This window comes from Anomaloglossus baeobatrachus, chromosome 2 (assembly GCF_048569485.1).
Source record: "Anomaloglossus baeobatrachus isolate aAnoBae1 chromosome 2, aAnoBae1.hap1, whole genome shotgun sequence".
NCBI classification, from domain to species: Eukaryota; Metazoa; Chordata; class Amphibia; order Anura; family Aromobatidae; genus Anomaloglossus; species Anomaloglossus baeobatrachus.
In genome coordinates this window covers 668,389,041-668,403,721 of record NC_134354.1, presented here as the reverse complement: position 1 = coordinate 668,403,721, position 14,681 = coordinate 668,389,041, and the positions used below count along the sequence as shown (strand labels likewise).

The 14,681-nt window shown below is 42.2% G+C and overlaps 1 protein-coding gene across 1 annotated transcript; it reads right to left on the bottom strand.

The window, feature by feature from the left end:
* Positions 1-4,926: 4,926 nt before the first annotated feature.
* LOC142290522 (uncharacterized) lies at positions 4,927-13,704 on the bottom strand. Its single transcript, XM_075334480.1, has 2 exons — positions 13,649-13,704; positions 4,927-8,412 (listed from the first exon to the last, which is right to left on the bottom strand). Exon 2 carries the CDS (start codon positions 8,404-8,406, stop codon positions 5,761-5,763), a length of 2,646 nt encoding a protein of 881 aa, XP_075190595.1. The 5' UTR covers positions 8,407-8,412; positions 13,649-13,704; the 3' UTR covers positions 4,927-5,760.
* Between the last annotated feature and the right edge of the window lie 977 nt (positions 13,705-14,681).

Below are 14,681 nucleotides of genomic sequence, written 5' to 3'. Positions count from 1 at the left end.
ACCGAAGCCTAATGGGTCAATAAGATTGTGTAATGATTTCTGTAAACTGAATGAGGTATCCAGATTTGACGCTTACCCCATGCCTCGGGTTAACGAGTTAATCAAACTGTTTGGGCAGGCTCGGTACTTTTCCACACTGGATCTCACCAAGGGGTATTGGCAGGTTCCCCTGACAGATGCGGCTAAAGAGAAAATGTTACCCTTTGGTTTGGATGGCGCACCGGCGACATTCCAGAGCATGATGGACATAGTCCTTTGTCCTCATCAGCGATTTGCGGCGGCCTATCTCGACGACATTGTGATATACAGTGAGGATTGTGAAAGTCACTTACCGAAGGTGCAGGCAGTGGTAGACTCCCTCCGACAGGCTGGGTTGACAGTCAACCCAAAGAAGTGCTCCATAGGGTTAAAGGTGGCCAGGTACCTGGGGTATGTCATTGGGAGAGGGGTCCTGAAACCGCAAATTAACAAAGTAGAGGCCATTCAGAACTGGCCCCGGTCCCTCATAACCAAGCAAGTGAGAGAGTTTTTGGGGTTAGTGGGGTATTATAGGCGGTTCATCCCTAAATTCGCTACGCTGTCAGCCCCATTAACCGACTGTTTAAAGGGAAAAAAGTCTGTGAAGGTCCACTGGAGTGATTAGCTAGAGGAAGCTTTTGTGACGTTAAAGGGGGTACTATCTGAGACGCCAGTTCTTGTTACTCCCAACTAGAGATGAGCGAACCGGTCGCGGTTCGGCTCGAGGTCGGTTCGCCGAACGGAGCTCCCGTTCGACTTCGGTTCGTCGAACGTTCGACGAACCGAACTCGAACTGCATAGGAAACAATGGCAGGCATTCACAAACACATAAAAACACCTAGAAAACACCCTCAAAGGTGTCCAAAAGGTGACAAACAACTCACAACACAACACAAACACATGGGAAAGTGACAAGGACATATACTCATGCGAAAACAAAAGAGCTGGACAAGGAAAAAGAGGAGGACACACAGATATATGAGTATATGCAAGGAAACATCGATGCCATTACTGTGCAACTTGAGCCCTGCTCATTTTAGGCTTCCAATCTGGATAAATTGCCTGAGATTGCCACATACGCCTTGGGGATCATGTCGTGTCCTGCAGCCAGCGTTCTCTCTGAACCTGTCTTCAGTGCTGCTGGGGGTCTGCTGGCAGATAAGCACACGTGTCTGTCCACTGACAATGTGGACATGGCTCTCAGAGGACTTTTCTTCCCCTGGGTCAGCCAAGGGATGGGAAAGGCACGCGTATTTTTGAGAGTGCTTCATGCAAAGCATCTTTTTCTTTTTCAAAAGGGGGGTCAACTGATGCCAGTCAAGTGGGGTGTGTGTGGCCCAATTAGTGGCAATGAGGGAGACTGTGGTTGGAGTCCCCTCGCTGTGTTTCTAAAAGAACCAAGATGAACAAGTCATGGCTCTCAGAGGACTTTTCTTCCCCTGGGTCAGCCAGGGGACGGGAAAGGCACGCGTATTTTTGAGAGTGTTTCATGCAAAGCATCTTTTTCTTTTTCAAAAGGGGGGTCAACTGATGCCAGTCAATGAGTTAAGTGAAAAGTGCATAGTTACATATATACCATTATGATAAACATGGATTAAATAAATAATTGCTGGACATTCGCTAGAGAACACAAGAAAAAACGAAAGAAAAGGGCGAACAAAGTCCAATATATATATAAAAAAATATTTATTTATGACAATTTAATCCGAACAATAATTCATTCAGGAGCAGCGAATGAGGGCACAAAATAGAATTTAGTGGTGAACAATAGTCAAAAACCTGCAGAAATCGCACCTATCATTAAGAATAAAAAGAAGGATACAGCATAGAGACTAATATACACATATATAGCTGTAGTGACAGTATCATATAGCATTACACATGAGAGATAAGCCATATACCAAAACAATTGATAGTGGCCACACACATATGAAATACGATGTTATCACAATTAGAAGTTACATATATATCCCCTATGCATTTAGGCCGCTGAACAATAACAGGGAACCCAATAAGGACTCACCCAAAAAGTAAGCCAAGTACCCGCAACCACACACATACGCGGCATACAGTGCAACTCCTAATGGGAAGGTCAAATCCTTCATAAACTAAGCAGCCGTACAGCTAAATAATAGAAGGGAGCCCAATCAGGACTCACCCACTAGTTAGTCCTTACTAATATGGTAGGTAGTCAAAGAATAACACCCATACGTAATATGATGTTATCCCAATTGGAAGTTGCATACATAACTCCCATGTATTTAAGTCACTGAGCGATAATAGGGAGCCAAATAAGGACTCACCCAAAAATAGACCAAGTACCAACAATATATTTAATTATGGCAACCATACATACACGTGGCATATAGTGCAACTCACAATGGGAAACACACATATAAGCCTCGTGTGCTAAGCAGCCAACCAGTGGTAAAGAGCCCAGTAAAGACTAATCCATGAAAAGTAGAACATAGACTAACAATGAAAACCGCATATATAGCGTTACACTGAATATAAAGTGCACATATATCCCTCGTATCCTTCATAAACTAAACAGCAGAGCAGCTGAATAATAGTAGGGAGCCCAATCAGGACTCACCCACTAGTACGTCCTTACTGATATGGTGGATAATCCAGAAAATAACATAGCAATGAACATACCAGGGCAGCTGACCAGACACGTGGCAGGATTGCTGCAGGAGACAGCCCGACGGCCGTTTGACGGCAGTGACTGCCCCGTGACGAAGGTTTCCGAAACGGCCGTCGGGCTGTCTCCTGCAGCAATCCTGCCACGTGTCTGGTCAGCTGCCCTGGTATGTTCATTGCTATGTTATTTTCTGGATTATCCACCATATCAGTAAGGACGTACTAGTGGGTGAGTCCTGATTGGGCTCCCTACTATTATTCAGCTGCTCTGCTGTTTAGTTTATGAAGGATACGAGGGATATATGTGCACTTTATATTCAGTGTAACGCTATATATGCGGTTTTCATTGTTAGTCTATGTTCTACTTTTCATGGATTAGTCTTTACTGGGCTCTTTACCACTGGTTGGCTGCTTAGCACACGAGGCTTATATGTGTGTTTCCCATTGTGAGTTGCACTATATGCCACGTGTATGTATGGTTGCCATAATTAAATATATTGTTGGTACTTGGTCTATTTTTGGGTGAGTCCTTATTTGGCTCCCTATTATCGCTCAGTGACTTAAATACATGGGAGTTATGTATGCAACTTCCAATTGGGATAACATCATATTACGTATGGGTGTTATTCTTTGACTACCTACCATATTAGTAAGGACTAACTAGTGGGTGAGTCCTGATTGGGCTCCCTTCTATTATTTAGCTGTACGGCTGCTTAGTTTATGAAGGATTTGACCTTCCCATTAGGAGTTGCACTGTATGCCGCGTATGTGTGTGGTTGCGGGTACTTGGCTTACTTTTTGGGTGAGTCCTTATTGGGTTCCCTGTTATTGTTCAGCGGCCTAAATGCATAGGGGATATATATGTAACTTCTAATTGTGATAACATCGTATTTCATATGTGTGTGGCCACTATCAATTGTTTTGGTATATGGCTTATCTCTCATGTGTAATGCTATATGATACTGTCACTACAGCTATATATGTGTATATTAGTCTCTATGCTGTATCCTTCTTTTTATTCTTAATGATAGGTGCGATTTCTGCAGGTTTTTGACTATTGTTCACCACTAAATTCTATTTTGTGCCCTCATTCGCTGCTCCTGAATGAATTATTGTTCGGATTAAATTGTCATAAATAAATATTTTTTTATATATATATTGGACTTTGTTTGCCCTTTTCTTTCGTTTTTTCTGATGCCAGTCAAGTGGGGTGTGTTTGGCCCAATTAGTGGCAATGAGGGAGACTGTGGTTGGAGTCCCCTCACTGTGTTTCTAAAAGAACCAAGATGAACAAGTCATGGCTCTCAGAGGACTTTTCTTCCCCTGGGTCAGCCAGGGGAGGCGAAAGGCACGCGTATTTTTGAGAGTGCTTCATGCAAAGCATCTTTTTCATTTTGAATAGGGGGGTCAAGTGATGCCAGTCAAGTGGGGTGTGTGTGGCCCAATTAGTGGCAACGAGGGAGACTGTGGTTGGAGTCCCCTCGCTGTGTTTCTAAAAGAACCAAGATGAACAAGTCATGGCTCTCAGAGGACTTTTCTTCCCCTGGGTCAGCCAGGGGACGGGAAAGGCACGCGTATTTTTGAGAGTGCTTCATGCAAAGTATCTTTTTCTTTTTCAAAAGGGGGGTCAACTGATGTCAGTCAAGTGGGGTGTGTGTGGCCCAATTAGTGGCAACGAGAGAGACTGTGGTTGGAGTCCCCTCGCTGTGTTTTACATGATTTTCGAAGGGCATGACATGCCTAAGAGGTTGAGTTTCATCATCTGCAACTTGTTGGCAACAGAACGGCTGCCTTTACACCCTTTTGAGATCAAGGATTTTCGAGACCTTATGCCATTGCAGTGCCCCAAGAGCCGATGGCCAGTCGTCACTACTTCTCCAAAAAAGGCGTGCCCGCGCTACCACAGCAGGTCGCACACAACCTCACCGATTCCTTCAGAAGCTCTGTGTGTGACAGGGTGCATTTCACCACAGATACTTGGACCAGTAAGCATGGACAGGAGAGTTACATGTTGCTGACTGGGCACTGGGTAACTATGGTGAGAGATGGAGAAGGGTTTGCTGTACAAGTCTTGCCGTCCACACGACTTGTGTGTCAATCCTTCATCTGTATGTACAAGTTCCTCCACTGCTTCTGCCTCCTCAACCTCGTGTGGGTCTGTTAAATAATGGGTTTACGGCGACAACTGCATAGCCAGTATATAATGATTGGAGCGAAGATAGGTCAAAAACATATTATGAATTTATTCAGATAAGAGTTGGAGGGTTACAGTCATTAGAGAAAAATAACTATCTTGGCTTGAGTTAATAGATGGAGACAGATAGAAAAAAAATAACAGTTCATATCTCTTACATCGCTGTATTGTGTAAGTCGTCTCGGGATGGTCTGTAGATGGTCTGGTCGGATGGGTCCGTCTTTCTCCTGTCACCTTCTGCCTCTCCCTCCTTCTCCCAAACCTTTGAAGTGTGGGCTTCTTTTATAACCCAAAACCCCTCCTCTGGATTGTCCTTATCTCTTTACATGGTAACACAAAAACTAACTATCCTTATTTTAGGTTAAGCATTACATCATGTCACGTGGTACATTTTACCCGCGAAATAAGTGTACTTGCGCACTAGAGACCTGTAACAAAACCTACTTCAGTCTTATTTATAATTCCTTTGAAGCTCGCTGAGCTTTGACCTCAGTGTAACAGTAACTTACAGTAAAACGTTTCTCATAGCTATTTCAGTTCTTAGCCCAACATTCTAAACAATATATAGCACTACTTTGACAACTTTGACAAACAATGTCAGATGGCTTTGATGGACGACTAACAGATGAGCTTGGTTCTTACCATCTCAAACTCTTGGTTTAGCATTTTCCAACACACAGGCATCCTTAAAGGGATGGGCGAAATATACATATATTTATGAATATATGTAATCCAGTCTATGAATCAATCTCCATAAACTCACTATTTTACAGTCCCCCCTTATATGGAAGTTTGATGAACCCCGGGAAACCCTAACTCAATCGTGTCATCATTCGTATCACATACATTCTTGTTGGAAATTCTAGACCAATATTTGACTTGATAAACCAATCTGCAACTTTCTGTCAAAAAGTCATCTTGCGATTTAACATTCCTCTAAGAATGTTATCTTCCTTTTTCATTTCTATTTTTATGTTCCTATATATCTTCTGAATTCTACACATCACAAAAACTTGATATATAATACACATCAAAACTAATAAAAATATGATTATGATGGGATTAAATAAAACATTACCAACCGCTGACTGAAAAGATGACTGAGACCAGGAATGTACAGATGTACTAAAACTCTTCCACCAAGTTCTACCTGACATTCCATTCCATTCGTGTTCAATATCACTTAATTCACCTTGTTCATGCCTGAATATAATTTCTGCTTCCTTTAACTGTTTCGTTAATAAATCTAACAAACCCTTGTCTTTCTTTATTTCACTTGTCCACATATCCCAAGGAAAATCATTTATCTGTGATAAATTGAATTGTATGGGAAATGCCGTTAAGTTTCTCTTTCCTATAGAAGTGATATTAAAACTTCCTTCCTTCTTTGAAAGAGATCTCACATCTCCTTCTATACAATACAAACCCATAGGTAGGTTTTCCTTATGTACACAAGTAGAATAGTAAACAGAAACCTTCTCTGTCTCAGACATGACCTGAAAACATATCTTAGTTGGACTTACTGGAGTCACCAGATCATGTAATGTCTGTACAGTCTCTATTCTCGCATGACAAGAAGAATGATTATGAAAACATGAATGATAAATCACCTTATCCTGTCCAGGTAAACACATCACCTTAGAAACAAAATGCAAACATGAAGAAATGTCTACTTGTTCAGTGTTCACTCCATCAAATGCAAAATCTGTGTACTGCAGTTGATAGAACACTTGTTGTGTGTTGCTCACAGGTATACCCAAAACTGTAACAGGAACAATAGTTCCTTCTCTTCCAATCACCGGGATTAGCGATGTGCCAACACAAATGTTTCGTTCACATCCTAACCACTTATTTACCCACAAATCCGTATGATTCAATGCAAAATCATACTCTACAGGTAAATTTCGCAGTATTCCCAGTGGAGTAATTCCACTCTGTAAAGCTTGTGCAATCAGCTTCAAATTAGAAGAGTACTCTACCTGTATCTCCAGGCACGCTTTAGCTACTTGTGTTTCGTGTGTGCTTTCCACGAGAGCTAATGTAGCATCCTGTAGATGTGACACGGTAGAGCCTAGTACAGCAGCTGTATTCATTACCATCTTTTCAAGAAGTTGATTCAGACTCTTCTGAACCTTTACACCTTTTCCTCCAATAAAACCAATATTATCCAAATCTGACTTAAGTGTCTGTATATTCATGGCATTAGTCAGACTTCCCACTGTCCCAATTCCTCCCAGAATTCCTTCTAACACTCCTCTCTTACTCCTAGTCTGAGTAGTTCTTTTCCCAAACCACTGTTCTATCCCCATCTCCATGTTTATGAGATGTGATTGACACTGAGGAAACCTGGTAGAGATCTTCCAATGAGACATATTGAAAGTCCACACCATTGTCATAAATTCTCCATCCCTTAATAAGGACTTGGACTGAAATTGATTAATTTGGAAAGGAGTAGACGGCATGAACCTCGTGTCTGTGCATGCACTATCTGCTGCTGACCAAATATTCACACTAACGTCTTTACAATGTCTGTAATGTGTCTTTGTTTCAACGCAACACTGGTAAATTCCAGAGTCCCTGGAAGATGGATTCTCTATGGAAAAAATGAACGTATCATCCATCCACCTGATATTACCAATCTGACCTCTGTGAATGACATTAGTTGGACTGTTTAAAAAACTTCCCAAAAATGCTGAATTTTTGGTCCATGTCAACAAAGACTCAGAAGGCAATTTCAACCTTGGGTTACATTTTAACATTATGGGTAATGTATTTACTTTATTATGTACTGTCTGTGGTGAAACCCTTATTTCCGGAACTATAGTGTTAGTAGCGGTAAACACTACAGATACCTGAACTTGCACAGGTTCCCGTGTTATCTGGAAATTCCATGTTTTGACCCAATCTTTATCTCCTTCTGTGATGGAGAGTAAAGAAGGATCCAGAATTTTCCCAAAAACCTGAGTTTTTAACAAAATTTCTGTTTTGGATCTTCCAAACTTTCCCTTTGCAATCATGTCATTTGTAATATCACCGGACCATACAGCAGGTTCATCACCTCTGATCTCTATGTTCCAGTATAGTACATCTGTAGGAGAACATTCCCATGTACTCGTTTTATTATTGTGTACATATTCTCCTTGTAATTGTGTGAATCTAGTTTTAGGTCCTGCAATAGCATGTAATATTATGTCTGTGTCGTGTATGAAATGTAATTCAATGCAACATTTTGTTCCATATCCCATGCAGATATTTCCTGTTATCTCCACAGAATCGTCCGTGATGTTCTCTGTCAGTAAGTTCCGTGTATCTGATCCTCTTGGTCTTCGAGAATGTTGAATCTCTCTAGTCTGTTCATTCACATCATTGACGATTGTTCCTTGATGTAACATGTAAACAATGACGAAAATAAAGCAAAGCAGCAGGAACGTAGATCCCATCACGTAGAAGCTGGTCTTGAGCTTGGGAAGATGTTCTTTCTCCAGAAGGCTTGATGTCATCTTTCCTTCACAGTCTTTAGGTTCTTTATTCCAGTTCGTATAGGAATCCATTTCTTCCTGGAAAGAAATGCAGTATCATTATTTTGTCACAAATATTTTGCACTGGTCAACGTGAACCCACACTTTTTGTGTTTTCCGGGTCTTTTTTACCACATTTGACACTTGGTGCACAAGAATCATGACTTGTCCCATAGTCTCAAGGACTTCAAAAGGACCTTCCCAATTACACTCCCATGGTCCACTCTTGCGAAAGGTTTTGATCATCACTAGAGCACCTTTCTTGAATTTGGACTCATAGGGTGGCTCCATTTTCTGCATTCTTGATGCCGCATATGGCAGAATCGCTTTCAGGTTCTCCTGCAGCGATCTCAACCATTGGGACCTTGAGATAGCATCTTTTTGTGGAGTGGATAAAAATGGCTCATGTGGAAACCCCAATGGCATTTTTCTTCCCGTCATCAACTCAAACGGAGTGAATTGAGTTGTAGAAGAGATTGAACCTCTTATACTCATCAGTATGAAAGGAACCTTGTCAACCCAAGTGTTACCTTTGTCCAAAAGCATCTTTGCAATTCTGGACTTGATTGTCCTATTCATTCTTTCCACAATTCCCGCAGATTGTGGATGATAGGGGACATGAAATTGCTGCCGCGCCCCTAGAATAGCACAAGCAGTTTGCATGATTTTACCTGTGAAGTGGCTACCTCGATCGGAGGTAATCATCCTTGGGATCCCCCAAGTACAAAAGACATGTTGTACCAATTCCCTTGCTGTGGACAAAGCATCATCTTTCCTAACAGGTAATATTTCTACCCATTTTGAGAACACATCTACCACAATCAATGCATACCTGAGACCATGTTTACCTGAGGGTAAAGGACCAATATAGTCTATCTGCAGTGTAGACCATGGACCATCTGCAGGTGCGATCCGTAGAAGTGGTGGCTTCTGTCCTTTAGGTCTTGGATTTATTTGGGCACAAATGAGACATGATAGTACAACACTTTGAACTGTTTCGTCCATTTTTTCCCAATAAAATTTCTCCTTGAGAATGACTAACAATTTCTGTTGTCCCAAGTGACCTAAACTCTCATGGTTGTATCGAGTGAATTCTACCTGTAGATGTTTTGGTACAACTGGACGCAATTCTTCATTTGAACTGTGACACAAAACCCCATTTTCACAGATGAAAGGAGGTTTTGGATCATCCAGAAAAATAACAAGAGAAGGATCTTTTCTCTGTTCCTCTGCAAATGAAGGTATGTACGTGTCTGCTCTCTGAACCGCTGAATTCTCAGAGGGTTCAGAGTCAAACACTTCCTCTCCTGTCAGGGCAGCTTCTTTGGCTAGAGCATCTGCGGTTGCATTTCCTACAGATAACTCATCATCAGATCTTTGATGTGCAGCGACTTTCACTATAGCAAATCTATTTGGGGCCCTAGATGCCATCTCAAAAATTGATTCTAGAGTTTCGCGGTGCAGCAAGGCTTTGTTGGACGAGTCCACGTAGCCTCTCCTTTCCCAAACAGGCAGGTAATCGGTTAGGGATCTGACAACATAGGAGCTATCACTGTAGATTACCATTGGAGTTTGATCATCAGCTTCATTCAGCTGTAGGACCATTCTTACCGCTTCTATCTCTGCCCTTTGAGCTGAGAAATGACTCGGTAACTTGTGTTTTACCACTTGTCCTCGCTTGGAATAGAAAATTCCATATCCTGTGTGATAGTGTCCTTCCAGAAAAAATCTAGAACCGTCTACAAACACAGGTTCATCTGCGTCTTCCGACTGTCGTCTGAAGAGAGATGGACTTGGTTCATGGAACGTTTCTATGCAATCATGGGTTTGTCCTTCATACTGCATCAATTGAGGAAGAACATACTTGGCCTTATAATCTACCTCAATTTGATTTGGAGACAATGAGAGCAACCAATGGGCAAATCTCTGATTTGACACACCTGGGATGTTTTTCTCAAAGAGAAGTTTCAGTGTGGAATGTGGCGTTTGGAGAATAACCTTTTGGAACCCGATGATGTGTTGAGTGATTTTTATCGCAAAATACACTCCCACCAGGTGTCTTGCGCACACCTCAAACCCCCTCTCAACAGGTGAGAGAAGCTTAGAGAAGTACCCCAAGATTCTCCATTCCCCCCCTTGCAGCTGCAGCAAAACCACAGAGATACTTGTCTCTGAAGTGTGTGCTTGAAGCGCAAAAGGTGCGTTCTTTTCCACCATACTTAACGCAGGTGCGTGTTGTAGATCATGTTTCAATTGTGTGAAGGCTTTTTCCTGTTCAACACTCCAGGGACCAAAATAATCATCATTGTCACCTTTTAAAAGATCATACAAAGGTCTGGCTTTGTCAGCAAAATTTTCAATGAAATCCCTTGAGTAATTTACAAGCCCTAAAAAATGTCTTAGTGCCTTGTGTGATGTTGGAATTGGAAGAGATGCAATTGCCTCTATTCTGTCCTGTAGGGGTCGCCGTGTACCTGGACTTAGCAGAACTCCTAAAAACCTGACCTCAGTCTGCATCAGCTTGACCTTTTTGGTATTCAGTTTTAAACCTGCATCATGCAGCAGCTCAAACAATTCTGCAAGTAGAGAAATATGCAAATTCTCATCCTCCGTACTCAACAAGATATCGTACACATATTGCAATAAACATTCCGGACGAGAAAATTTCGACAAAACGTTCGCCAGCGCCTGATGAAAAATGCTTGGCGACATACTAGCCCCCTGAGGAAGCCTACAGCATACATATTGCTGATCGAGGTGGTTGAATGCAAATCGATATTGGCAACTTTGCTCAATCGGTATACTGAAAAAACCATTACTGATATCCAATACTGAGAAATACCTTGCCTTAGCATCCAATCTCGACATCATGTCATGTGTATCAGCTACAATCGGTGCTACATTAGGAGTACACTTATTGAACATCCTCAAGTCCAACAACATCCTATAGCTACCATCGCTTTTCAGAACACACCACAATGGATTGTTACAAACCGAATTTGCCTTTCGTATTACACCTTGAGCCAACAATTCCTGTATAATCTTCGACATCGGAGCAACTGACTCCGGAGGCAACTTATACTGACGCTGAGGAGGTGGGTCTCGGCCTTCAATTTTGACAATTACATCCTTCATTGTTCCAACCTCATTCCTGTACTGAGCCCATAAAGAAGGAAACCGCTGTACTAACTCAGTCAATACTTCATCACCCCCAGTTTCAGGCCACAAATGATCTGCTGACACTACATCGGTCAAACAAATGGTCCCGACATGACTATATTCATCTGGATCAATAACTACCGCCTTACAACCGCTAGAATCTTTCCATACTGTTTTGTTACCCAAATCAATAATCCAGCCATGCTTTTCCATAAAATCAGTGCCAATTATATTCTCAGTATCCTGACAACACCAAATATCCATTTTCGTTTTCAAAAAACCAGGTATTTCCAAAGAAACATCCTGCGCTAAAGTCACCTTTGTTCCATTTTTACCACTGAAACCAACAATTGTGCATACAGGGGAATCTGGCTTTAAATGTAAATCAACATTTGTGACACTCAATTGCGCACCTGTATCAAGGAGAAATGTTACTTCCTGACCTTCAAGATTTACCTTTAAAAATGGTCGACCACAGCTATCCATTGAAACTCGAGTGACGAATTCCAGTGGATGCAGCCTGGGGACCGGCTTTGCCAGTCAGGATGATGGAGAAGGGAGAAGAGCAGCAGGTGTCTTGCCCCTTCCATCCAATCCCTGTATGGACATTTCCCTTATCTGTCTGGTCAGAGGTGCATATGGTGATTGGTTATTTCTGTTGTCAGTATGAGTGGGCGTGTATGGTGATTGGTTATTTCTGTTGTCAGTACGAGTGGGCGTGTATGAAGGTGGGGGTGCTGAAGATGGGGGAGGTGCACTGGATGTGTTTGGCATCAGTCCATTTTCCTTACCCAGCCTTTCCTCAACTCCCGCCCTCAGGAATTTCTTGCATTCCCACTTCAGGTGTCCGGGTAGGCCGCAAAAAAAGCAATGAATTGTGCTTTTCCTGTTACCCCCCCCTGAATTCTTGTTTTTAGAATTCAACACCGGTCTTTTGTTGTTTTTGATCTGTTTTTCCTGGGATACTAATGTGTCAGTGTTCCCTTCTATCATGGCTATTTTTGATTTTACCTGATTTTGCTTCATTCGTCTACGTATTCTATCAATAAATGACGTGACCTCTTGTAGACTTTCCATTCTAGAAGCTATTTCGAATGAAGCAGGGTCCAAATATTTAAACTTTTTAACAAAGGCCTTGATCATGGAAGGCGGTTCTTGATCAGATCCGATTTCCATTATCAAACGATATCCTTGCTCGAATTTGACTAGGAAGACAAACGGATCCTCCTGTATGTGTGTCTTAAGGTTTTCTAACAATTCGACTGTTGGGGTAGACTCTCCTGTGGTAAAGAGAATCAACTGTCTCAGCCTATCTTCCTTTGTGTCATGGATCAGGTCATTGTGTTCGTCAGTCCTAGGTGTTGCTTGTAACCTTTTTGCCATGTGGGAGGGAAGCCATACCCTATAAATCTTGTTTCTCTGTTCATTTGTTAGATTATATTTATCGGAATGTGACTCAAAAATGTCCGCATTATGGAAGGCGTCCATTTTATCATCATATTTCGGTATGTCCTTAATGATTTTCATTAATTGGTCATGGATTTTAATGTTAAGACGGGCGGCCTTATCATGTAACTTCTTTTTTCGAAGTTCCTCCTCATTCAGAGTCTCGTCCTCGGCCGTATTCAGCCTGTCCGGGATGTCTGAACCTGAAGCTTCTGTCTTGTTCTGTCTCGTATTAACAGATACATATTTAATATCTTTCCGTAGTTTTGATATTAAATCTGCTCTTGTTTCCAACTGATCCTCCAGATGTTCGATATGTTCTGCTAATATCGAACAATTTGGACAATCTGTTGTTTCTGAATCTGTGACGTGTGTGTCTGTTGTATTGGGCGTGCCTGTTGTTATGGGTGTGTCAGTCACCATACAGATAGTGCGTGCATATGGCTGTGCCCCACCCACCATGGAGTTGTAAGTGTATACCATACCCAATACATTCTGTATCTTTTTCTGTAACCGATTCACAATAAAAAACTTTTTATCTAGCTTAGTATTTTCAAGTTCACATTGCCGGTACAGATTTGACCATAACTGTGCGTCACTATGTGTATGATCAAAAGAATACTCTACATGACAGTTACTAAAATAATCATGAATAAAATCCATTTCTCACCAGTATGTGATGCTTGTCCTTGAATGGCTTCAACCGTCTGTTGGATGGATGGTCCTCAGATGGCTCCAACCGACTGGATGGATGGTCCTGGAATGGCTTTGACACATACGACCTCCGTGCAGCTTTGTCACGTTAACCCTCTCTTAGGTTCTGATGTGGACACAGTGTATCGTCTTTGCCTGCATTACTTGGACAGAAATTACTCACAGACCCCCACAGACCCCCCCTTCTCGGACAAAGGCAGGGAATGAAACGGAACCTGAAAACGCACCTGTTCAGAAATGCCTACAATCTACAATGAACTCGCTGCCGCCCGACCACCGTGCGCAGCTGCCGCCCGACCACCGTGCGCAGCTGCCGCCCGACCACCGTGCGCAGCTGCCGCCCGACCACCGTGCGCAGCTGCCGCCCGACCACCGTGCGGAGCTGCCGCCCGACCACCGTGCGGAGCTGCCGCCTGACCTACACCCCACCTATTGTCTCCTCCCCATAATCCTATAGAATGTAAGCCCGCAAGGGTAGGGCCCTCTTCCCTCTGTACTAGTCTGTCTACTGTAACTTGTATACGTATTTTGTATGTAACCCCCTTCTCATGTACAGCACCATGGAATTAATGGTGCTCTATAAATAAATAATAATAATAATAATAATAATGACGTGAGAGAAAAAAAAGAGTCCTTCTGCAAGAATAGGCAGCGTGAAAAAAATCACCTTGCACAGAAAACAGCTGTGTTTCACAATCATTCAGGCTGGTGCTCGCCAAATGTTAAATAATGGGTTTACGGCGACAACTGCATAGCCAGTATATAATGATTGGAGCGAAGATAGGTCAAAAACATATTATGAATTTATTCAGATAAGAGTTGGAGGGTTACAGTCATTAGAGAAAAATAACTATCTTGGCTTGAGTTAATAGATGGAGACAGATAGAAAAAAAATAACAGTTCATATCTCTTACATCGCTGTATTGTGTAAGTCGTCTCGGGATGGTCTGTAGATGGTCTGGTCGGATGGGTCCGTCTTTCTCCTGTCA